This window comes from Schistocerca piceifrons, chromosome 6 (genome assembly GCF_021461385.2).
Source record: "Schistocerca piceifrons isolate TAMUIC-IGC-003096 chromosome 6, iqSchPice1.1, whole genome shotgun sequence".
NCBI lineage: Eukaryota > Metazoa > Arthropoda > Insecta > Orthoptera > Acrididae > Schistocerca > Schistocerca piceifrons.
The window spans coordinates 193,795,931-193,823,327 of record NC_060143.1 but is presented as its reverse complement, the minus strand read 5'-3'; the positions used below and the strand labels follow the sequence as shown (position 1 = coordinate 193,823,327).

General features: G+C 45.5%; 1 protein-coding gene across 1 annotated transcript in view; it reads right to left on the bottom strand.

The window, feature by feature from the left end:
• The window catches only part of LOC124803231 (dipeptidase 1-like), a 638,586-nt gene that overhangs the window by 320,238 nt on the left and 290,951 nt on the right, over positions 1-27,397 (bottom strand). Inside the window, exon 8 of the mRNA XM_047264411.1 lies at positions 10,247-10,397. Within this exon, the coding sequence (XP_047120367.1) occupies positions 10,247-10,397 (151 nt within the window). The remainder of the gene's footprint in view (positions 1-10,246; positions 10,398-27,397) is intronic.

Here is a 27,397-nt window from a genome sequence, read left to right as displayed (position 1 = left end):
CACGCCAAGACCGTAGGATCCTACGCAATGCCGTAGGGGACCGCACCGCCACTTCCCAGCAAATGAGGGACACTGTTGCTCCTGGGGTATCGGCGAGGACCATTCGCAACCGTCTCCATGAAGCTGGGCTACGGTCCCGCACACCGTTAGGCCGTCTTCCGCTCACGCCCCAACATCGTGCAGCCAGCCTCCAGTGGTGTCGCGACAGGCGTGAATGGAGGGACGAATGGAGACGTGTCGTCTTCAGCGATGAGAGTCGCTTCTGCCTTGGTGCCAATGATGGTCGTATGCGTGTTTGGCGCCGTGCAGGTGAGCGCCACAATCAGGACTGCATACGACCGAGGCACACAGGGCCAACACCCGGCATCATGGTGTGGGGAGCGATCTCCTACACTGGCCGTACACCACTGGTGATCGTCGAGGGGACACTGAATAGTGCACGGTACATCCAAACCGTCATCGAACCCATCGTTCTACCATTCCTAGACCGGCAAGGGAACTTGCTGTTCCAACAGGACAATGCACGTCCGCATGTATCCCGTGCCACCCAACGTGCTCTAGAAGGTGTAAGTCAATTACCCTGGCCAGCAAGATCTCCGGATCTGTCCCCCATTGAGCATGTTTGGGACTGGATGAAGCGTCGTCTCACGCGGTCTGCACGTCCAGCACGAACGCTGGTCCAACTGAGGCGCCAGGTGGAAATGGCATGGCAAGCCGTTCCACAGGACTACATCCAGCATCTCTACGATCGTCTCCATGGGAGAATAGCAGCCTGCATTGCTGCGAAAGGTGGATATACACTGTACTAGTGCCGACATTGTGCATGCTCTGTTGCCTGTGTCTATGTGCCTGTGGTTCTGTCAGTGTGATCATGTGATGTATCTGACCCCAGGAATGTGTCAATAAAGTTTCCCCTTCCTGGGACAATGAATTCACGGTGTTCTTATTTCAATTTCCAGGAGTGTATATTAATGACTCTGTAGAATATTAATAGTAGCCTCAGACTCTCTGCGGATGGTGCATTTACCTACAATGCAGTACTTCGGAAAGAAGCTGCATAACTATTGAGTCAGGTCTTGATAAAATTTGAAAGTGGTGCAGAGACTGACAGCTTCCTTTAAACTTCACAAATGCAAAAGTGTGCACTTTACAAAACGAAGAAACATAGCATCCTACGACTACAGTATCAATGAGTCAGTGTTGTAGTCGGCCTACTCGTATAAATACCTGGGTTTACACCCAGTAGGGACATGAAATGAAATGATCACATAGGTTCAGTCATGGGTAAAGCAGGTGGTAGACTTCGGTTTACTGGTAGAATACTGGGGAAGTGCAATCAGTCTACAAAGGAGATTTGCTCGCAAATCATTCGTGTGACCCATCCTAGAATACTACTGAAGTGTGTGGGACCCGTATGAAACAGAACTGACAGGTCATATTGAAAGCATAGAGATCAGGGCAGCAACGAATGGTCACAGGTTTTTTGATCCATGGGTAGGTGCCACAGAGGTACTGAAGAAACTGAACTGGCAGGCTCTTGAAGTTAGACGTAAAGTTTCCCGAGACAGTCTACTAACGAAGCTTTAAGAACCGGCTCGATAGATTTATATGGATATGGTGTCTGTTCTTTCAGACATGTCCGAAAGAACAGACACCATATCCATATAAGTATATAGTTCTAACAATACCGGCCATGACCTTTTTCTGTGAGGATGCACACATATTCCCAGAACTCTTACGGGACTTGGTAAGAATGTCTTCCACGATTAATGAGTGTGTTGGAGTGGGACACTACGAATGTAGTGTGTGGACACACATAGTGAGAATGTGGGTCTCGCGGAAGGCGTGCGCGAGATAGTCCCTGCAGTCGCACTGTCGTCTGTTCCCTCGGTGGTTCAAATGGATAGAGCGTCTGACATGTAAGCAGAGTCTCGGTCGGGGCACACATTTTCACCTCTCCCCGTTGATATACATCCTACAAACACCACCACCTACATATCGCTCACACAGGTGAGGATAAGATTATAATATGCAAGGAGGATAAGATTGTAATTATTACAGCACGCACAGAGGCATTCAAACAATCGTTCTTCCAGCGCTCCACACTTGAATGGAATAGGAAGACGCCCCAAAACTGGTACAACGGAACGTACCCTCTGCCGTGCATTTCACGTCGGTTTGCAGAGCATAATGTAGTTTTAGACGTATGTCCACAAATTTTCACTTTTCTATTTTTTACACAAACGAAAGTAGCTGTACTATAGTTTTAGATACACTGAATACGAATATGAATGATAAAATTGTCTCCTAACTCAGGATTACAAGTGAATAAGATGTTAACGTTTCACAGGCACACTTATGGGACACTGTAAGAGCTACACACCAAGGCATTGTGAGAGGGGTTCCTCTGCCCTAGGTGATGAGGTGGATGTTCCAACATAATTTGGAAACACTGCTTTACACCATTACTCATGTGCACATCACGTACTCACGTGAGGATTGTTGAATTTAGAGACCAAATGCGATTTTGACTGTCGTCTTTCATGGCTGCGTGCTCTTGTGCTACGTTAGTTCACTTGTTACTCTAATGTCTTGGCGGTAGATAGTGAATATGTGTGTGTATGTGTGTGTGTGTGTGTGTGTGTGTGTGGTGAAGTGTTGAAATCGAAGAACTGTGTCAATGTGCGAATGCACACTTCCACAGAAATGCCCTGCACCTGCAGCAACAAACCTGATAACATTTATTATATTTGTGCAAATGTTATTTGCGGTTCAAGAAGTCGACAATTGACTAAAACAATGAATGAAGCATACGCCTCTCATTTCGGGTGTCGAGTTGAGGACTAAGATAAATCGTTGGCTGCATACGTGTGTTGGTCGACGTGTTCGTCTACATTGGACGCTTGGATGCCTGGTAAAAAGGTCTCCATGAAGTTCGAGGTGCCTTCTATTTGGCGTTAACACCAAAACATGCATCGAACCGCTATTTTCCTATGGTACCTGCTTTCAGGAAAGGAATCAATGTCAAGAGGAAGAGTAATATTAAATATCCTTATATCCCGTCTGTCATTGCTCTGTGACTCATGGCAAAGGATTGCCAGCTCCTGTCAGCCCCACATGTAGCGCCATCAAGCAATGGAAGCGATGGTGCTGAACCGAAACATGCAGTCGAAAATGTGCGATCATCGCCAGTGACACTAAACCTATATTTACACGAATATCATTGTCTGGATAACAACACAATCACACTGAGTGAACTCAGTGATCTCACTAGGGATTTAGATCCACCAAAGGGTAAGGTCGAGCTCTTCAGAAAAAAATGTCATTTCAATACTGAAGTCGTAATTACGTTCACCAGTGACACTGACGGTTTGTTGGAAGACATAAACATCACATAAAAGCCAGACGAATGGAGACTGTATATAGATGACTCAAAATCAAGCGTTAATGACGTACTGTTACAGAAATAAGACAATCCATCCTTATAGCATATGCTGATTTACCTAAACAATTATGCCATGTTAAAATTAATTGTAAAATTTGAAATTTGAGGTAAGTTCCTATGGGACCAAACTGCTGCGGTCATCGGTCCCTAAGCTTGCACACTATTTAATCTAACTTAAAATGCCTTACGGTAAAGACAATACACACACCCATGCCCGAGGGAGGACTCGAACCTCTGACGGGGCGAGCCGCGCGAACCGTGGCAATAGGCCCCAGACCGCGCGTTTACCCCGCGCGGCAAAACTCCGTTGCAAACTGCGTTAATGACGACAAGTATGAATGGGTGGTAAGTGGATATTTCACAGCTATTTTGATGCTCCTGGGTTTGCAAGAGGGTTACACTAAGTATTGCTGCTACCTGTGCGAGAGGGTCAGTCGCGCAAGGAAACAATGCCTACACACAGTGTGAATAGCTTGCACGACAGCTGTGGTGCTTGTGTGAAAAAGTATTGCCAAAGAACCTCTGGTGGATCCGAAAAAAACTTGCTCTCCCTCCGTTATACATTAATTTTGGACTAGTGTCAGCATTTGTTAATACTTTGCACAGGAACGAAGCAGCATTGCAGTATCTGTGTAAGAAGAGATGGTTAAAAAGCGAATATTCATCGGCCCACAGATGCAGTGGCTGTCCGGAGTACATACTTTGAGCCGACTACAGCTGTGATCATCTGCATTCATGGCACTGTTTTCGTAACATGAAAAGATTGTTCTTCGGGAACAGGAGAACTGAAATTAAAGGGACCTTCTTTATGATCTCATTCATCTTCATAAGGTCACTGGCTGTATGACCCTGAAGATGCATTTCGTTTACTCTCATCGCGATGTGTTCCCAGAGAACTGTGGTGCATTCAATGATGACCATAGCGACCAATTCCACCATTTCTCTCGCGAAATAGCGGTAGACAGGACTGTGGACTACCGCTATGGTGGCTGATTTCTGCAGGATGCTACAGAGAGATACTCCAAACACTACCCGCAAAATGAAGGCAGAGAAACGGCGTGAAGAAACTAAGTAATTTCAGTTAATGTATTGTCTTGTTGATTACCGTAGCAATAAACGCGAAACGTAAAGTCCCAGTTTGCTTCTAACCCTGAGCTAGTAGTCAGTTTTGATCGTGAAATTCGTATTCGGCCCATCGAAATCTATAATGACCCTCTACTTTGGTTTCTGTACAAAACCCACTGTGGACCAGTGTAAGACACGAACACGTATGTAGTAATTATTTCGCGAGAGAAGCACAGCTATCTGCAAGATATCTTTGAATTGGTGCGTTTCAATCAGAAATTCCACGGCAGTCTACATTTCCAATGACACTTTTTAATGGCTTAGGAGAGTTAAGACTAAAGCCATGTTAATCAAATCGATTCTGTTTAAAGTTTTCTGCAGTTATCACATAACCTAGTAGCATTATCTCACAACTATATTTTCCTCATTTTTAGCCTTGTGAATGTCTCTGTACAGAAACTGAACTTCAGAGTCTGTGACTGTAGCTTTCATTATTAATGGAATTTTAAAGGAATTTTCGAAGGAAAATTTGAAAGGTCACTTCTCTCAAAACAAACGAAAATTCTCAGGTTATATTTTTATGCATTCAGTTATGGTTAGTTATTTGGTTCAAATGGCTCTGAACACTATGGGACTTAACATCTGAGGTCATCTGTCCCCTATAACTTAGAACTACTTAAAACTAACTAACCTAAGGACATCACACACATCCATGCTCGAGGCAGGATTCGTACCTGCGACCCTAGCAGTCCCGCGGTTCCGGACTGAAGTGCCTAGAACCGCACGGCCAACGCGGCCGGCGGTTACTTATTTGGTTTGATAAAGAATAGGAAGTTGTAAACTAGCTAGTGTGCAGCAGAAGAGCAATGGGTATTGGTTCGTTTCTGAAAACTTGCACTGGTCACAGATGTGCAGTGCTGTAAATTTCAGGCAAGTCGTTGACTTTATTACACAGACTAACTCACTAACAAGTAGACATAGAAACGCTAGGCAGATATATTTTTTTCTATGATGTGTTGCTGTAGAAATAAATGAAATCAGCTTCAGAGTTACGCCTCCCATGAAATTGTCCTAGAATTTACTTTTGCGGAATTTTCTGTCAGCAAATTCCGGAATTGGCAAAGCCTCCACGGAACAGTTTCTAGCTGGGAAGCTCTCCATCCCATTTCCTGCTCCCTTGGACGTGGCTGAAAAGAACCAATCTGAACACGTGACCAAAATTTCTATATGGCAATGAATTAAACGAGTTAACAGGGAGCACTTGTATTACTCATCCTTGCACGGAGACTGATATGATATGCAATCTGATTAGGACTCAGAAAAACTGCATTGTTAACATTACTATACTATACGAATTTACATGCGCAGACTAGTGACCGCCTATGTTCCACGTCAATGTGCAGCAACTACTCACTGAAGTTAGGTATCACCATAAGCAGTGGAGTGTGCATAAAATGTGTCAGGGGGACACCGTAAACAGTGTAGTCGTTGTGGGAAATGGATCGATTTATTTACGTCCAAAAAGACATGGTCATTGACTTTCGGGCCAAGGGTGGAAGCATTTCCGAAACTGGGAAGTGTGTAAATGTCCACGTGCGGTGATGCTTGATGTATACCATGCGTGGCAAAATGCCGCTATCCAAAACCGGAGCAGAGGCAGCTGGTCCGCAGCTCGTGGTCGTGCGGTAGCGTTCTCGCTTCCCGCGCCCGGGTTCGATTCCATACGGGGTCAGGGATTTTCTCTACCTCGTGATGACTGGGTGTTGTATGATGTCCTTGGGTTAGTTAGGTTTAATTAGTTCTAAGTTCTAGGGAACTGATGAAAACAGATGTTAAGTCCCCTAGTGCTCAAAGCCATTTGAACCATTTTTAGAGGCAGCTGTGGTGCACCACGGGCCATAGATGGCAGGAGTGAAAGACGTCTGCGGAGATGTGTACCGGCGATCAGACGTGCAACTGTTGAGCAACTGGGCGTCCAGGTGAACCGAGTGGCTACCAGCGTGTCTCCTTAACGAGTGTTCAGCGAACGTTGTTGCTCGTGGGCTTCCGCAAAAGGCGCCTGGTTCATACACGCATACTAACTGCCGTTCATCGGCGAGGAAGGCACGTGAGTACCGGGACTGAACGTCCACTAAGTGGCGACAGGAGGCCTTTCTGCATCTACATGGAGACTCTTTAAATCATATTTAAGTGCCTCGCAAAGGGTTCATGGAAACACTTTCACAATTCTCGATTATTCCAACCTAGTATAGCGGGCGGAAAGAACGAACGCCTGTATCTTTATTTCCCTCATTTTATCGTGGTTATCGTTTTTCCCTATGTAGGTTGATGTCAACAAAATATTTTCGCATTTGGAGGAGAAAGTTACTGATTGGAATTTCGTGAGAAGATTCCGTCCCAACGAAAAACGCGTTTCTTTTAGTGATTTCTAGCTCAAATCCTGTATCATTTCTGTGACACTCTCTCCCATATTTCGCGATAATAAAGAAAACGTGCTGCCTTTGTTTGAACTTTTAGATGTACTCAGTCAGTCCTATCTGGTAAGGATCCCACACCGCGCAGCAGTATTCTAAAAGAGGTAGGACAAGCATAGTGTAGGCAGTCTCCTTAGTAGGCCTGTTACATTTTCTAAGTGTCCTGCCAAGAAAACGCAGCCTTTGGTTAGCCTTCCCCACAACATTTTCCATGTGTTCCTTCCAATTTAAATTGTTCGTAATTGTAATACCTACGTATTTAGTTGAATTTACGTCTTTTGGATTACACAGGACTATGGAGTAACCGAAGTTTAACGAGTTCCTTTTAGCACTCGTGTGGATGACCTCACACTTTTCGTTATTCAGGGTCAACTGCCAATTTTCGCAACATTCAGCTATCCTTTTTAAATCGTTTTGCAGTTTCTTTTGATCTTCTGATGACTTTGTTAGTCGATAAACGACAGCGTCATCTGCAAACTACCTAAGACGACTGATCAGATTGTCTCCCAAATTGTTTATATAGATAAGGAACTGCAAAGGGCCTATAACACTACCTTGGGGAACGCCAAAAATCACTTCTGTTTTACTCGATTACTTTCCGACAATTACTACAAACTGTGACCTGTCTGACAGGAAATCACAAATCTAGTTACATAACTCAGACGATATTCCACAAGCGCGCAATTTCACTACGAGCCGCTTGTGTGGTACAGTGTCAAAAGCCTTCTGGAAGTTCAGAAATACGGAATCCATCTGAAATCCCTTGTCAATAGCACTCAACACTTCATGTAAATAAAGAGCTAGTTGTGTTTTACAGGTACGATTTTTATAAACCCATGTTGACTGCGTGTCAATGAACCATTTTATTTGAGGTAATTCATAATTTTTGAACAAAATATATGTTCTAAAATACTGCTGCATATCGATGTTAACGATATGTGCCTGTAATTTAGTGGAGTACTGCTACTACCATTCTTGAATATTGGTGTGACCTGTGCAACTTTCCAGTCTTTAGGTACGGTTCTTTAGTTGAGAAAACGGTTGTATATGATTGTTCAGTATGGGGCTAATGCATCAGCATACTCCGAAAGGAATCAAACTGGTATACAGTCTGGGCCAGAAGACTTGCTTTTATTAAGTGATTTAAGTTGCTTCACTACTTCAAGGATATTTACTTCTACGCTACTCGTGTTGGCAGCTGTAAAGATGAATCACTTTTAAGCTGCATCGAATGCATGGCTTTTAACGTGTACGCTGTGAAACGTCTGAAAGCAAACCCCCAGGAACCATAATCGGAAGAAGTGAGTGTTATATAGTTTTCGTGCCATTGTCTGGGTAATCTCGTCATTGTGGAAAGGACAGTGGCGCAACGCACGTATGCATCTATCGTTGGGGACCATGTCCACCCGTACCGGTAGTTTGCTTTTCCTCGACACGATGACACCTGCTAGCAGGACAATACAATATTTCCCACAGCTCGTAGTGTACATGCATGGTTGGAAATGCCTCAGGACGAGTTTACCGCACTCCGCTGGCTACCAGACTCCGCGGATTACAAACAATTCGAGAATCTGAGGGACCATCTCGACCGGACTGCACCCGCTATGGATCCTCAGGCGAGAAACCCAGCGCAGCTGAGCACGGCACTGGGGTCGGTATGGCTCCACGTCGCTGTCGGAACCTACCAGAGCCTCAGGGGCTCTCTTCATGCACGCCTAGCAGCAGTCCGCGTCTAGCAGCACTCCGCTCTGCGAATCGTGGTTATTTATGCTTTTTGGTCACAATGTCAGTGAACAGTGTATACTTACAAAGAAACAGAAAGGAGGATCTCCACTACCATTTTTTAGTTATATACACATTGGCCGAAAAAATACGTCGCTGCTTCCAGCGTTGCCTGCCAAAGTGCATTACAAGCAAGCATCATACGTTCGTGCATGAATATCGCTTTAATTATGGCATTTGTTATCCCCATATAAAATAGTCCAGCGTAGTACCGATGGGACTCTGAGCAGGTCAAGCCATGCTCGTCCACTACCAATCCGTCTGGCATGATGCCTTCACTTCTACACACGATGTGTATCCTGGAATCCATAATGTTGGTACAAAATAATCATTTGATTGTTGACGGCACATCATTCAAGAAACGAGGAAGCACTTGTGTGATAAAACCGACATACGAGCTGCCTTTTAGGTTACGAGTGATGAAATGATGGCCGAGAATAGAACTACCAGATGTCCCAAATCATACACTACCCTCATCTGTCAAAGCCATCCTGTGTTTTTACTACACCAATTACACATGTTCTCTGTATTAACCTGCCTTTTATTTGAGAAGGGATATAAATCGATAAACTGTGAACGTCGTGTGACTAGGGCCTCTTATCGGGTAGACCGTTCGCCGGGTGCAAGTCTTTCGATTTGACGCCACTTCGGCGACTTGTGCGTCGATGGGGTTGAAATGATGAGGACAACACAACACCAGTCCCTGAATGGAGAAAATCTCCGACCCAACCGGTAATCGAACCCGGGACCTTGTGATTGACATATTGTCACGCTGACCACTCAGCTACTTTTTTTTTAATCTCATTATGTTCGTTTTCGTTCGTTGCATCTGCTCGTGGCGATCGTCGCAAGACACCCGTTTCAGTTCGTCGTCGATCCATTAACCAATTTTTATTACAGAGGGTAGCTAACACTCAGACCGAACACGCTGAGTTACCGTGCCGGCGTTACCGGGGGCTGACAACCGATAAAGTAAACATTAGAAAAGAAGTGCTGGTTCGCGAGGATGTGCTGTTGTGCCCACTGCTAAAATTGACATGATTCTGAAACATAATTCCTAAGCAAATCTTGCTGTTAGTGAGCATAATTCGAATAAAAATAGTCATGTCAGGATGAGATTTACTCTGTTCTTAGGAATGAAAGTCTCCTGTAACTTCCGTGTGGTCAGGTGTGAGTTCATTGCAACAAGAGTGAGAAAAGTATCTTCGGTGTCTTCATCTGTGCGAATTCTAAGGCACCTGTGTTGCCTTGGGTTGGAACCTCCTAGTTCGTGAAGCGTGAGAACAAGTCCAGAAAACACCCGTTGGGTTGAGGGGTTCTCTCTACAGAATCCCTCTGCCTGGTTAGGATTATGCCTAATTTCAACCTCGGTAATCGGAAAGTAATGATGATGCAGTTTTTAATCAAAGATTCCCTTTACCGTACACAGCGCTGCACAGCACACCAAGGCTGAGCAGAGTGGGAGAGACGGGCTACTCACCAAGGGGTGTGGCAGGTGTGCGTGAGTGTGAGGCACCGCACGCCCAGCTGGTACATGGCGCGCAGCACGCCGAGGCTGGCGCCCAGGCTGTGGCCGCCCTCCACCGACAGCAGGCTGGCTATGCGGCCCACGGCGTGCGCCTGCTCCACGCCTGGAACAAGGCACCGTCTCGTCCACGTCAAGGCTCCCTGAAGGGGACAAGCTGTGGGCGGCAGGTTATCACACGCTACACTCCAGAAACGTAATATGAAGATTCACTTCTAAATGATGTACACTACAGGCCATTAAAATAGCTACACCAATAAGAAATGCAGATGATAAACGTGTATTAATGGGACAAATTTATTATAATAGAACTAACATGTGATTACACTTTCACGAAATTTGGGTGCATACATCCTGAGAAATCAGTACGCAGATCTACCATCGCTGGGCGTTATAACGGCCTCGATACGCCTGGGCATTGAGTCAAACAGAGCTTGGATGGCGTGCACAGGTACAGCTGCCCATGCAGCTTCAATACAATACCACAGTTCATCAAGAGTAGTGACTGGCGTATTGTGACGAGCCAGTTGCTCGACCACCATGGACCAGACGTTTTCAATTGGTGAGAGATCTAGAGAATGTGCTGGCCAGGGCAGCAGTCGAACATTTTCTGTATCCAGAAAGGCCCGTACAGGACCTGCAACATGCGGTCGTGCATTATCCTGCTGAAACGTAGGTTTTGCAGGGATCGAATGAAGGGTAGAGCCATGGGTCGTAACACATCTGAAATATAACGTCCATTGTTCAAAGTGCCGTCAGTGCGAACAAGGGGAGACCGAGACGTGTAATCAATGGCACCCCATACCAACACGCCGGGTGATACGCCAGTATAGCGATGACAAATACACGCTTCCAGTGTGCGTTCACCGCGATGTCGCCAAACACGGATGCGACCATCATAATGCTGTAAACAGAACCTGGATTTATATGAAAAAATTGCGTTTTGCCATTCGTGCACCCAGGTCCGTCGTTCAGTACACCATCGGAGGTGGTCCTCTCTATGATGCAGCATCAAGGGTAACCGCAGCCGTGGTCTCCGAGCTGATAGTCCATGCTGCTGCAAACGTCGTCGAACTGTTCGTGCACATAGTTGTTGTCTTGCAAACGTCCCCATCTGTTGACTCAGGGATCGAGACGATACGTTACAGCCATGCGGATAAGATGCCAGTCATCTCGACTGTTAGTGATACGAGGCCGTTGGGATCCTGCACGGCGTTTCGTATTGCCCTCCTGAACCCGCCGATTCCATAATCTGCTAACAGTCATTGGATCTCGACCAAGGCGAGCAGCAATGTCGCGATACGATAAACCGCAATCGCGATATTCTATAATCCCACCCTTACCAAAGTCGGAAACGTGATGGTACGCATTTCTCCTCCGTTTTTTTTTTTTTTTTTTGGTCATCAGTCTACTGACTGGTTTGATGCGGCCCGCCACGAATTCCTTTCCTGTGCTAACTTCTTCATCTCAGAGTAGCTCTTGCAACCTACGTCCTCAATTATTTGCTTGACGTATTCCAATCTCTGTCTTCCTCTACAGTTTTTGCCCTCTACAGCTCCCTCTAGTACCATGGAAGTCATTCCCTCATGTCTTAGCAGATGTCCTATCATCCTGTCCCTTCTCCTTATCAGTGTTTTCCGCATATTCCTTTCCTCTCCGATTCTGCGTAGAACCTCCTCATTCCTTACCTTATCAGTCCACCTAATTTTCAACATTCGTCTATAGCACCACATCTCAAATGCTTCGATTCTCTTCTGTTCCGGTTTTCCCACAGTCCATGTTTCACTACCATACAATGCTGTACTCCAGACGTACATCCTCAGAAAATTCTTCCTCAAATTATGGCCGGTATTTGATATTAGTAGACTTCTCTTGGCCAGAAATGCCTTTTTTGCCATAGCGAGTCTGCTTTTGATGTCCTCCTTGCTCCGTCCGTCATTGGTAATTTTACTTCCTAGGTAGCAGAATTCCTTAACTTCATTGACTTCGTGACCATCAATCCTGATGTTAAGTTTCTCGCTGTTCTCATTTCTACTACTTCTCATTACCTTCGTCTTTCTCCGATTTACTCCCAAACCATACTGTGTACTCATTAGACTGTTCATTCCGTTCAGCAGATCATTTAATTCTTCTTCACTTACACTCAGGATAGCAATGTCATCAGCGAATCGTATCATTGATATCCCTTCACTTGTATTTTAATTCCACTCCTGAACCTTTCTTTTATTTCCATCATTGCTTCCTCGATGTACAGATTGAAGAGTAGGGGCGAAAGGCTACAGCCTTTCTTACACCCTTCTGAATACGAGCACTTCGTTCTTGATCGTCCACTCTTATTATTCCCTCTTGGTTGTTGTACATATTGTATATGACCCGTCTCTCCCTATAGCTTACCCCCACTTTTTTCAGAATATCGAACAGCTTGCCCCATTTTATACTGTCGAACTCTTTTTCCAGGTCGACAAATCCTATGAAAGTGTCTTGATTTTTCTTTAGCCTAGCTTCCATTATTAGCCGTAACGTCAGAGTTGCCTCTTTCGTCCCTTTACTTTTCCTAAAGCCAAACTGATCGTCACCTAGCGCATTCTCAATTTTCTTTTCCATTCTTCTGTATATTATTCTTGCAAGCAGCTTCGATGCATGAGCTTTTAAGCTGATTGTGCGATAATTCTCGCACTTGTCAGCTCTTGCCGTCTTCGGAATTGTGTGGATGATGCTTTTCCGAAAGTCAGATGGTATGTCGCCAGACTCATATTCTACACACCAACGTGAATAGTCGTTTTGTTGCCACTTCCCCCAATGATTTTAGAAATTCTGATGGAATGTTATCTATCCCTTCTGCCTTATTTGACCGTAAGTCCTTCAAAGCTCCTTTAAATTCCGATTCTAAAACTGGATCCCCTATCTCTTCTAAATCGACTCCTGTTTCTTGTTCTATCACATCAGACAAATCTTCACCCTCATAGAGGCTTTCAATGTATTCTTTCCACCTATCTACTCTCTCCTCTGCATTTAACAGTGGAATTCCCGTTGCACTCTTAATGTTACCATCGTTGCTTTTAATGTCAACAAAGGTTGTTTTGACTTTCCTGTATGCTGAGTCTGTCCTTCAGACAATCATATCTATTTCGATGTCTTCACATTTTTCCTGCAGCCATTTCGTCTTAGCTTCCCTGCACTTCCTATTAATTTCATTCCTCAGCGACTTGTATTTCTGTATTCCTGATTTTCGCGGAACATGTTTGTACTTCCTCCTTTCATCAATCAACTGAAGTATTTCTTCTGTTACCCATGGTTTCTTCGCAGCTACCTTCTTTGTACCCATGTTTTCCTTCCCAGCTTCTGTGATGGCCCTTTTTAGAGATGTCCATTCCTCTTCAACTGTACTGCATACTGCGCTATTCCTTATTGTTGTATCTATAGCGTTAGAGAACTTCAAACGTATCTCGTCATTCCTTAGTACTTCCGTATCCCACTTCTTTGCATATTGATTCTTCCTGACTAATGTCTTGAACTTCAGCCTACTCTTCATCACTACTATATTGTGATCTGAGTCTATATCTGCTCCTGGGTACGCCTTACAATCCAGTATCTGATTTCGGAATCTCTGTCTGACCATGATGTAATCTAATTGAAATCTTCCCGTATCTCCTGGCGTTTTCCAAGTATACCTCCTCCTCTTGTGATTCTTGAACAGGGTATTCGCTATTACTAGCTGAAACTTGTTACAGAACTCAATTAGTCTTTCTCCTCTTTCATTCTTCGTCCCAAGCCCATATTCGCCTGTAACCTTTTCTTCTACTCCTTCCCCTACAACTGCATTCCAGTCGCCCATGACTATTAGATTTTCGTCCTCCTTTACATACTGCATTACCCTTTCAATATCCTCATACACTTTCTCTATCTGTTCATCTTCAGCTTGCGACTTCGGCATGTATACCTGAACTATCGTTGTCGGTGTTGGTCTGCTGTCGATTCTGATTAGAACAACCCGGTCACTGAACTGTTCACAGTAACACACACTCTGCCCCACCTTCCTATTCATAACAAATCCTACACCTGTTATACCATTTTCTGCTGCTGTTGATATTACCCGATACTCATCTGACAAGAAATCCTTGTCTTCCTTCCACTTCACTTCATGGACCCCTACTATATCAAGATTGAGCCTTTGCATTTCCCTTTTCAGATTTTCTAGTTTCCCTACCACGTTCAAGCTTCTGACATTCCACGCCCCGACTCGTAGAACGTTATCCTTTCGTCGATTATTCAATCTTTTTCTCATGGTAACCTCCCCCTTGGCGGTCCCCTCCCGGAGATCCGAATGGGGGACTATTCCGGAATCTTTTGCCAATGGAGAGGTCATCATGACACTTCTTCAATTACAGGCCACATGTCCTGTGGATACATGTTACGTGTCTTTTTTTTAATTTTTTTTATTTTTTTTAAATTTTTTTTAAGTACCAAGACGAATTTTGCTCGAGTGTTGTCTTACGATTTCCTTATTGAATTTGTATCTGCGTGCTTGTAGCTCTGCTACAAAAGAATTAAAAATCTGACTTTCAGCGTTGCTCGAATGGCGAACCAAGGCAACATGCACCTAACAGGCAAGAACGTTACCTTTTTTGTTTTTTTAATTTTTTTACTTTTTTTATTCTTTTTTTTAGACACTACCTTTTTTTTTAGATGGAGCAGGTAGTGGACTGGCGGAGGCAAGGTGGGCAGGGGTCGCGACCCGAGGCCTGTCCACGATGTCTCCTCCATCCCATCCTGGGGATGTGATGTGGTACAAAGGATGCAGTTGGTGTATTATTGTGATTTTTTTAGTTTATTTATTAATTTATTTATTTCTAATCTTTTTTAAATTTTTTTATTTTTTTATTTTTGTTGTTGTTTTTAACAGGAAGGAACTGAAAACTAGTAAGTGCACTCGTTGCGTCGAGTTGGGGACGCACATAACTAAAACCATGCTAATAGTTGTAGAAAAAGGCATAAAGAAAGAGAGCAAAGTGCGGGGAGAAGGAAACCATGAAACAAAACTGAAGGGTGGGATCCATACCACCATTAACCAGTGCTACATCTTGCTCCGGATGGGAAAACTAAAACTGCGAAGACCTTTTCGCACCGGGGACAAAAAGAGGAAATGGGGCAAATATTGCTACAGAGTGTGAGGGTTCACAACGAAACTCTCCATCTGCTGTATCATCCAGGTATGACTTCTCGTAATGATGAAGGTAGATCCCACGTTGTACCGTGTAGTGTTCTATCATCATATTGTAATTTTAGCTTCTCTTACCCGTGATGTTCCAGCTACGTGGAGGGTCGTGGAACGTACTCCAGAAGAAATTGGAAAAACACAGTCGATACTTTGGGTTACGGAGGATCTTGCAATGTCGTTCCTGCAAATAGCTCCAAAAGTCTAAAGTGTCCTTAGCGCCATCTTGAAACAAATAATGCACTGCATGCCCACGAAGCCACGTCAGTGCATTAGTTTTAGTGCGTGGGTAATACGTTTCATCCGGGAATAAGATAGTCTATGGGCCGATATGATTCGGCGTTACCCGAAGGAAGTATGCTGACATTTGCCTCACTAAGTGCCACACTGCCGTAGACTCGCCACAGCTAAGACGGTGTTCATCGTTGTCCTGAACGCCACAGCTCGTGCACGTGGGCGAGTATACCATGTGGATCGCATGTAGCCTTGATCTGGTCACCTGCTTACCGTTGACAGTGATATACCACATCGCCGTGACGTCAGTGTCCAGTGTTACGTGGTAAATTGTCCTCCACACTTCTCGCCAGTTGACGTTCGGGCGCTTCCTCTTCACGACCTTATCGGGTCGTCCACGTTGCAGAACCCTATAAACCGTCTTTGCCGTCGCCAGTTGAGTCGCTGGTAAGGCAAGTCGAACGTAACTGAGTTCGAGGTAAAAGACACCGATGTAGAAGAGCGAGGAGGGGATGTGGTGTATCGGCACAGGCGGCAACAGGGAGGGCGGTGCTAGTTCTTCTATTAACCAACTGGTCAGACTGTCCGGACGGCGGTGCCATAGACTAATGTGCTCACAAATAGGGCGACCGCTCTGTCATAAACGTGATAAAGGCCAAGCCCTCCCCGATCCGGGGGAAGGGTGCGAGTCTCATATTTGATCTTGAAAAGCATTCCTGAACTCACGAAGGACCCAAAAGTCGCAAGTATACGGCGAGCTAACATCACCGGTATAGGTAATATCTGGGCGATGTGCGGAATGCGTGACGCTAAATGTGTTTTAACATATTGGGTCCGTTGGACGATGTCCAGGGCTGGTAGGCGGTTGTTGGCAATTCCAGTCCGAACATTTCGTAAAAGCCGTCGAAAGTTGTGAGCAGCGGTCCGTCGTATATCGTCTGTAAAATCAATGCCGAGACATTTCAAACTATCTCTGAGCTGTAAGGGGGTGACACTGTTCTCAGACAATCCGACCCCGATGTTCATCGCCACCGATATTGCGACGTTGATACGACTACCAGTGGCCATGCCATATTTCGCTATCCAATTTAGTGCTCTAGCGGTGTCGTCTCCGTTGCGGATGACAATCACCAGGTCGTCAGGTACGCTTTACACTGGAAAGTGTGGCCTCGTAACGTCATACCCGTTAGTCGTTGGCGCAGGCCGCAGAGGAGAGGTTCCATGGCCACAGCATAAAGTAAAGTGGACAGAGGGCAGCCTTGGCGTATCGATCGAGAAATGGTGAGGGGCTGCGAAGGTCGGCCGTTGACGATCACCTTGGACGTCACGCCACGGAGTAGTCGCATGACGACAGTGACGAATGGCTGTGGGTACCGCATATGTTGGAGGACCGCTTCCAAATAGTTGTGGTCCACTCGGCCAAAAGCTTGACTAAAATCGATTGCCGCCAGTGCACCCTTCAGACGACATGCCCTCGCCAGTGAGATCAAGTCACGATATTCACTGAGTGCTGTTTGAATATTATTGTCGCCTCCTAATGACGTTTGATCGTGTGAGATAACATTTCGTAGGGTCTGGCGTATCCGCGCCGCCAACAGTCGAGAAAAGATCTTAAAGTCGCAGTTCAATAGCGTCAACGGGCGGTAGTCCTGCAGTCGTGAGCCACCGGACGGTTTGTGAATAGGAATAATCATCCCTTCCACAAGGGCCGCAGGGAGCGGCACGTCCGGGGATAGTAGTTCGCGACAGATGTCCGTCCATCGGGAGGCTAATAAATATTGAAAAGTCCGGTAAAATTCCAAGGGGAGGCCATCAGGACCCGGAGACTTGTTGACAGCTCCTTTTCTAATGGCGTCGATCACTTCTTCTTCTGTAATTTCTTCCATCAAGGCTGCTTCCATTGCCGGGGTGATGGTGCCGTAAATCGTCTGAGAGACGTCCTCCAGTGCTGTCGGATCAGGGGTCTGAGCGGAATAGAGTTGAGAATAATGATTGTAGAACGCTGTGTTTATGTCTTGTTGCGTGATGAGGCGATGACCGCCCTCCGTGTCGATGAAGCGTATCAGCGCTCGTTGGCGTCGTTTACGTTCACGAAGTACGTGGAACATTGACGGGCGTTCGCTAGGTATCCGATCCTGCGTCCTCGAGCGGATGACTACCCCCTCTAGGTGGCGTCGCATATGAGCGAGGATCTGAGCCTTAGCACGGTGGACCGCCGTTTGTCGTTCCGGAGACGGCGCCATAGCATCGCAGTCGCGCAGGACCCGGAAGTAAAAGTCGAGTGTATGTCTTCGCCAAGTAGCGTGGTCACGACCGTAGGTTATCAACGTTCGCCTCAGTGCCGGTTTGGCGCAGTCCAACCACCAGCGGATCGTTGTGGGATATGCACGGAGGCGATTTTCACACGAATGCCACGTATCCTCAACGGCTTGGCGGCAATCCGGGTACGACAGGTGAGCGATGTTTAATTTCCACGGGCTGCGGCTTCTCCACACTTGTTGCCGCCGCAGGGTGACGGCACAAATGTAAGCTGAATGGTCCGAGATTGCTGCAGGCCACAGTTCCGCATCCTGTGTTCCAGCGGCGAGAGAGCGTGAGACATAGATCCGGTCGATACGACTGGAAGAGTGACTTGTGAAGTGCGTGAATCCCGGTCGGTGGCCGTGAAGATGTTCCCAAGTGTCCACCATCTGCAGGTCTCGAATTAGCGTCTCAAGTTCCGGGCACGGATTATGTCGTGGGAGTTGGTCTCTGGGCGCCAGTACGCAATTGTAGTCACCTCCTAACACCAGATGGTCGTGGCGGCCTTGGAAGAGCGGGGCGACGTCTTCCGCAAAGAATCGTGAACGTTCGCGACGTTTGTCCGTCCCGGAAGGTACGTAGATATTGATAAGGCGGACATCCAGTACTGTGAGTGCCATTCCTCTTGCCCCAGGCAGAAACAGAATATCGTCCGCCACTATCCCTTCCCGAAGAAGTACAGCGACACCGCTGCCTGTTGGGGAAGCTGGAGAGACGCAAGCATCGTAACCGTACGTGCCTGGGAAGTCGTCGACGTACACTTCCTGGAGAAGGGCTATGTCGATGGAAGCAGAGTTCAATATATCCTGAAGCAAAGATAACTTAGCGCGCGTCCGTGTAGTGTTGATGTTTATAGTTGCAACGCGATAAGTTTGAGGTCTATCCACAGCATCCGTGTTGGCCATCAATACCCTTGTAAGGCTGTCTCGTCACTGTAACTGACGGCGGGAAAGGATCAACACTGGTGGGGTAAATTTCCCCCCGTGTTGTCCGACACGATGGGTAAGGAGTGTTCCTCACAGTCGTCCGCCCAGTCGCCATGAAATACCATCGGCTGTTGGTGGCTGTTAGTGGCTGCTGCGGCACTCGGCGCTGACTCCATCGGCTCTGCTGGCTGGGAATCGGCAGCGGCTGTCTGCTTGTGATCCTGCTGTTCTGTGGGGTCGGAGGGGCTGAAGCCGTCACCACGGCGATCTGTTGAGTTTGAAGTTACAGCGGCCTCTGTACCGCCGGTACCGTCGTCGGAATTTCCACAGTCCATGTCAGACGATCGCTGCAAACACTCGTCCGATGGAGCACGCCGCCGTCTCTTGTGTTTTCGCGGGGAACGCTGTTTACGGACGTGTGTTTCAGTATCTGAATGTGGGTGGATTTCTTCAGCTGCTCCGGTGTCTGGAGGAAAAGCCGCTGTCGGCACAACCCGTGGTTCAATGTCCATCCTGGCATCCACGCCTTCTTGCAAGGTCGGTCGGTGATTATTTTCAGGTGGGGGCGCCGTTGTATAGGCCGGATCCTGTACTGCAGAAGCCATTATGGTCCTGCCCTCGGGGACGGCTATCGGACTAATGTCGTCAGCATCGGAAAAGGTTGCTGCCCGTGTAACTTCGGCGTAATTGAGAGGAAGGGTCGTCACCGTAGAAGGAGTCATAGATTCACCTGTCGGCATTTGAGTAAGCCGTCGTCGGAGACAATCCGACCGGACGTGCCCTACTTGGCCACAACCAGAGCAAGTGCGTGGCTGACCGTCATACATAATGATCGCCCTACATCCGCCGATGACAAGATATGACGGCATATGTTTGGTCAGTTCAATTTTAATCTGTCGTACCCCGTTAAGAACGGGGTACGTTGTAAAGGTGGTCCACTTTTCGGCCATATGGCTGATCACTCTGCCGTAGGGCCGGAAAGCCGCGGTGACTACGTCCGGTGGTACTCCGAAAGGGAGTTCGAAGACGCGTATCGTACGGAGGCCAAGCCCCGCGTGATCGATAGAGACCGCCCCAATATGGCCATCAGAATGTTTGAATTTAAGATCGTTCACATGTGCGCTCACGATTCTGTTGCACACCTCGCCACTTACTAGCTTAACGTAGACAACACTGCTCGTGATACAGAGATGGATACCAATTATGTCTCGCGGGTCAATTTTAACATCGTCACGTATAAAACGTTCCACTTCAAATGCTCGCGGTCGTGCATGATCGGTTTGAAAACTGATCTTGATGGTGGTTTGTCTGTATGAATGTGCCATGTTGTGTCGGTAGTGATGGACTCTAAACTAGCGACAACGCAGTAGTAAACAACTACGGGCACTCGCGACCGCGCGGACGGGACGGGACGTAAACAAGACGTCCTCGCCGCAGCGCTGTGGAAAGCAGACTGTGTCTTTAATGCAGTGGTTTCCATTGCCTTCTGCATCCTCATGTCGTTGATCATTACTGATTTTTCCGCCTTGAGGGGCAATTTCCCACCCCTAGGACAAGAGAGTGCCCTGAACCTCTATCCGCTCCTCCGCCCTCTTTGACAAGGCCGTTGGCAGAATGAGGCTGACATCTTATGCCGGAAGTCTTCGGCCGCCAATGCTGATTATTTATCAAAATTTAGGCAGTGGCGTGGATCGAACCCGGGACCGAGGACGTTCTGATTATGAATCAAAGACGCTACCCCTAGACCACGGGTTACAGTCCCTCCTTACACGAGGCATCACAACAACGTTTCACCAGGCAACGCTGCTGTTTGTGTATGAGAAATCGGTTGGATACTTTCTTCATGTCAGCACGTTGTAGGTGTCGCCACCGGCGCCAATATTGTTTGAATGCTCTGAAAAGCTAGTCATTTGCATATCACAGCATCTTCTTATTGTATGGTAAATTTCGCCTCTGTAACACGTCATCTTCGTGGTGTAGCAATTTTAATGGCCAGTAGTGTATGTCAACTGCTAGATGGAAATAACGTAATTAATATTGGTTATTTTGCAAAAGCATCACTTTCTGTAGTCCTCTCGGTAGTTATTCTTAGACTGCATCTGCAAGATGTGACAGTTGTCGATAATAAATATCAGCAGCGTAATTATCACGTGACGATTACATGTCGGGTTAGCAATTCATACTACACATCATCGTCACTGTTCCACCAGATGCATAACATTATGTTTTGTAAATACACATAGGTCAGTGTACAAGTAGTTGATGTATTTTTTGGGCTCAACCATTCCATTCTTTTCTTTATGTTAGTATAAAGATACCGTTTCTCGTCACCAGTAACGATACAGGACAGGAATGGTCGGTGTTGTTCGTGAGACAAATGGTGACGAGCAAGCAGAATTGCGCATATGACCACCCACAGATTTTTGTTATTTTCACTTAGAGTATGTGATACCCACACATCAGACTTTCGAAAACTTTCCCCCCTCCCCCTTGTATGCAAATGTAGCACGATGGTGGACTGACCACAGTTCATGGCAATTGACGTCGATCATTGTCGATTAATGATTTTAAAGGATATTCATCGAACCCCGAACGTATTCCTGAGAGTGGAGAGTCGATAATGTCATAATGATCCTTATGAAAACGAAAATCATTTCCTTCCCGTGCTCTGTCCAATGGCAATCGCTGCACACGACGCTAATGTTTCTAGCTCCCTCCGCTGCTGTCACCCCTGTGTTGAACTAAAACACAAGAATACGTGGGAAATGTTCCGATGTCTCCATGTGGCGCTCTATTTTCTTGCGTCAACAGCTTCACTCACTACCTCCCAATGACAGAATGACAGTATGTAAGGGCAAGTAGCCATAGTGAACTGCAAATAAAAAACGGTAATTGATAATTAACCATATAGCATTTGGAATACTAACCTGCAGACCAAAATCGCTACGAACTTATGCACCAATTTTCTTTCTCCATAAAATACTCAGTCTACCACTACTCGTCGGCATGACACATAATCATGACTAATACGGTGTAAGAAAACCGTTGGCATTCAAAATTGTTTCCGGTCGTCTCGGAATGGAAAAATACAGGTCACGTAGGCCCTACGGTTTACAAAGGAATCTCACGCCGTTTCCACTACAAAATAGTGGCAATTTAAGGTAGCAACGATAGAGCTGGACAGCGATCACGCACCCTTCTCTCCAAAGTACTCCACAAAGGCTCAGTAATGTTGAGATCTGGTGTCTGTGGTGGCCAGCGGAGATATGATAGTCAACTTCGTGCGCACAGAACCAGTCCTGGACGATGTCAGCTGTGTGAAGAGGGGCCCTGCCGTCTTGGAACACAGCATCACCATCGGTGAAATAATAGTATACCATGGGACTGACCTGATCAGCCTAAATGGGCACATAGACGTTGGCGATGATGTGATCTTGCAGAGTAATCATGAGGACCATGAAAAAACAAGAAATGGCTGCCAAATCATCACCGAACCTCCACCATGTTAAACGATTAGGACGTAAACTCAGCCAGAAGTTGGAAACAGTGTGAAGCAAAACTTATCCGATCAAATCACTTTTCTCCATTGTCCCAAAGTCCAGGTTTTATTGCTTCTGCACCACGTTTTCCTGTTACGGGCATTTGCAAGTATTTTCGTCACAACCCTCTTCCATAACCGTCTGCCACGAACACCCAACACACATTTTGGTCCACATTATGACGTAGCGGATGATGTTCTACCGATATCTCTGTGTGCCGTATAAATTTGATATGGTGCTTTGAAACACCAAATACTTCGACTAATTTGGTCACTTAAACTCCCACCATACGAACACCACCAATCTGAGAACATTCAAAGACAGTTACATCCGACATAATGCACTCACAACCACACAGAGCACTGTTGTGACCGCGACTTACCCTTGCGGCGCACTAAGTATGCTGCACAGGTGATGAAATACAACTGCGCAACATGCAAGCTTGGCTTAGACCGGATTTATGTTTAAGCTTGCATTTCTCACTATTTTTTCATATATTTTAACGACCCCGTATTAAAAACGAAGTCAGTATTCATGAAAGAGAAGTAAATACGAGGCGAAACCCATATAATTGTTTCCAAGCACGACAATGAACCGTTATTGACAACTTTATTCGACAAAAGTACTCGCACACTTCCCTGCGCAAACGTATAATCATAGAGTAATGTGTAAGAATCGACGTTTCATCTAAATAAATCAATGGTCACTTTAATTTCGATACTTCAATTCATCTAAAAAATCTTTCATCAAGTATGTTCTATAATTCACATGTAGTAACCTGCTTACTCTGGCACTTTTTAAACCCAAACATTGTATCCAAGAGTTTCTATGCTAGTCTGGAAGTCAAGCTGTATCCGGAAATGCTGTTAGGTTTTTGTATACATTGTATCTCCTTGTATTGTTTATTTTTGTTTATTTCTTTAAGCTGATCTGATTAGGGACGTCAGGCCATCTCCTACATCGGACGAGAGTTAAACACATACAGAATCCTTCTTACCTAATAGCATCGTAGTTACCTAATAAATAATTTAATATGACCAGCAGTAGTACGGGGTGTTCAAGAAGTCTCTCCGCAGTGCCGCATGATTGTCAGCCGCGCGTGCCGTGTGCCGCAGTGAATATACCGAAATGAAACACAGTGAAACAAAAGTTATTAATTTATTGAATATTCATTTTAATTAAAAATTTTCACAATAAATGTTGAAAGTGTCCCCTCTGTTGTTGAATACACAATTCAATTCGTCAATGTTTCCAAACACAAGCTGTAACATTTCCTCTGTAAGAGAAGCAGTGAAAGTCGATATTGCAGCTTTCAATTCATCCATGGATTTAGGATAGTTTTTATAGACAATTGCTTTCGCTGCACCCCAGACGAAAAAGGTCAGGTGGTGTTACGTCATGCGATGATGGAGGCCTGAGTCACTGTGAAATTATGCGATCACCAAAAACATCAGCAAGCAGTGACATGGAAACGCTTGCTGTATGCGCGGTTGCAATATCTTGTTGTAAATAACCAATAAGTATTTCACTTAACACAAGTTATCCTATGAATGGGTACAGAATATCACTGAAGTATCGTTGTGCTTTTATTGTTTCGTTGAAAAATATGGAACCCACAATCAGACGTCTAGAAACTGCAATCCAAACTCCTATTTTCACAGAATTAAGTGGTTCCTTCTGAATACACAATGGATTTGCCGCACTCCACAAATGAGAATTTTGTCAGTTCTTGGAACCAGATAAATGAAACCACGCCTCATCACTGAAAAACGTTTCATTAAGAGTATCCTTTTCATTTTGTTGAATGAAATTTTTGAACCATTGACAATGATGCAGTCTCTTGCCATGATCAGTATTTTTCAGTTCTTGCACGACTGTCACTTTGTATGGGAAAAGTTCTAATTTTTCCTTACCGCTGTGTGGGCCGTTCCGACACTGACATTGATTTCCTGGACGAGTTTTCTTACTGAATTGTTTGAACTCATGGTCATTTTATCGGAAATATCGAGTAGTTTATCCTCAGACAAAACGCTAGGACGACCACTTCTCGGTGCATATGTCACTGAACCTGTTAATCATATCTCGCACAGTATCGCAATGTGGGAGTGTTGTCTCCGGGAAAACTAAATTAAATGTTTGACGAACAGAAAATGTATTTACCGCCAACTTTGAACACTTATTCGACTAAAAACACACGTTCTTCAATGGTTAGCATTTTAAAAGTGACAAAAACGAACAAAGGAACTAAACTTACGCGTTCACGTCAACACGTAACGACACACACGAACGATATTACTGACGTTGGCTGAAATAAACGAAACAGTGGAATGTTGGAAAGGAAGTAACGCAGGCAGGCGAACAGTCATACAGCAGGTGAGGCTAACAATTATACGGCTCTGCGAACAGAATTTTTGAACACCCCGCATAATGATTTGAGCGTCTATACAGACAATGTCAGTAAATAAAATGACTAAGAACTAATAAAGTTCATACTGGCGAGAAATTCTACTACTGCTGCCACCAACAATAATAATAATGATAGTAATAATAATAATTACAGTAACGTCAGTGACAAATAGGAAAGGTTTTATAAGTGTACAAAGTAGATTTTTCTGAACTAGCGAGTTCCGGAGTAAGAAAATTTATGGATACTGCACCAGGTTAGAATACTGGGAAATGAGGAAGATCTAGTTGTAATTAAGGATGTACAGGGGTAACGAGTGCATACAGGACAATGGTAGTCATCATTGTTGCCTTAGTAAATACGTCTTTAACTGTATTCTGAAGCGGGCGATATTGTTCAGTTCTCTATGAAGTGGGAGGCTATTCAAAAGTCGTGTTCCTGCTACTGACAAGGACTTTGATGGTTGGTTGGTTGGTTGGTTGGTTTGGGGAAGGAGACCAGACAGCGAGGTCATCGGTCTCATCGGATTAGGGAAGGACGGGGAAGGAAGTCGGCCGTGCCCTTTGAAAGGAACCATCCCGGCTTTTGTCTGGAGCGATTTAGGGAAATCACGGAAAACCTAAATCAGGATGGCCGAACGCGGGATTGAACCGTCGTCCTCCCGAATGCGAGTCCAGTGTCTAACCACTGCGCCACCTCGCTCGGTAAAGGACTTTGAGAAGCTCGCTGAACGATGGAGTGGGACAAAAAGGATTTTACTCTGATGGAAATAGACGGTTCTCCCGTGTTGTTCACACAAGAGCGCTAAGAACGACGAGGGATATGAGGGACAGTGTTCATTTATGAAACGGTAGGGAAGGCAGGCGGTATGGAAATTTCTTAAAATGTTCAAATGTGTGTGAAAACTTACGGGACTTAACTGCTAAGGTCATCAGTCCCTAAGCCTACACACTACTTAACCGAAACTATCTTAAGGACAAACACACACACCCATGCCCGAGGGAGGACTCGAACCTCCGCCGGACCAGCCGCACAGTCCATGATTGCAGCGCCCTAGACCGCCCGGCTAATCACGTGCGGCTATGGAAATTTCTACGCTTGTCTGCACGCTGACAGGGTAGCTATGCATATGATGGCGAGATATTATCAAAGAGTTCAACATCACAGATATGACGAATCATAAGGAGTTCCAGGCGTTGTTAGCTATTCTGAAAAAGATCTTCCACGATAACATCGTTGTAGTCAATAATGAGAAATTTAACTACCAGTATCTTTGGCAGGTCGTCATAGTATTTCAGAAATTGCTGTCGACGAAGACACTTATCTAAATCTTCAATGAATTATCTTTTGCTGTTTGCTTCTTATTCTTTGGAGCAGATGTCTAAATCGCGCCCCATTGGTGTGGCGCGCTCCTTCAGTAATTTCACACCTCCGACTTACTTAAGTCCTTGTGGTCAACATCTAGGTTCCGTGTTCCGTCGCACTTCCTTCAGTACTGTCACCCCTTTCTCCTTCTTACTGTTAGTAAAATTAATAACATTCTCCGCGGTAACCTTCCTTGCTTTCTCTGCGACGTAACGAGGCACCCTATTTTGAGTTAGAACTTGGCTGTACCTAGTCCAGTGACCAAGTTATTCGTAGTTCCCGCCTCGGACGAGTACATGGTTTGCCGTGCCCAGTAATAGATGTGGAGATTGCTAGCGTGTTGACGCCAGTAACGTGGGACTGGACCGCCACGTGGTGTATTCCGTACAAACAGCGACGCGATTTGCGCCTTGGTCGAGAAGGTGAGAACCGCGTGCAGATTCCAATAAGGGAACGCGCGGCGCTTAATTCTACCCAGACACGCGCGGAATGGAACGTGGAGCGCGCGTCCGCCTGCCAAATGGATTGCAGATCAAGGATATCGGGAGCGGACGAAAACAAGGCCCCTGAGAACGCCAAGCTCGCCGAATATCGCAGTGGCTGGAGGGAGGTATTCCGCTGCAGCTAATTGTCGAGCGGTCTATCTGCATTACTTGTGACGAAGCAGCGAGGCTCCGTCCAGCCTTACCGACCACATACGCTGGGGGTATTATTAAAATCGTATTACAGATTGCAAGACTAAACTTAACGAAGGTATGAACCCCAGAAATGTTTATAATTTCTGTCTCAAATGATAAATTAAAGTGTGGTTAACGTTACCGCAAGTCTGCAGCCAAAGAAATTCACGCTCTCGAAATTAATTACGTAACTGAATGTTGACAAGACAGTTGTAGCATATACATGTAAACAAAAATTTCTACGTAACTATCCGCTGGAAACTATAATATCATTAGACACGGGTCTCATGAGCACATGCAGAAGGAAAGTGACCATATCCTTTTTTGAAAGTACATTCCGCCATTCCTCTAGCGTAGCTCAGGAGTTGAAATTAAAATTTAAAACAGTCTTAATCGCAATCTTGTTAAAATAACTTTCTTTTATTGGAGTGAGTGACCGGTTCCG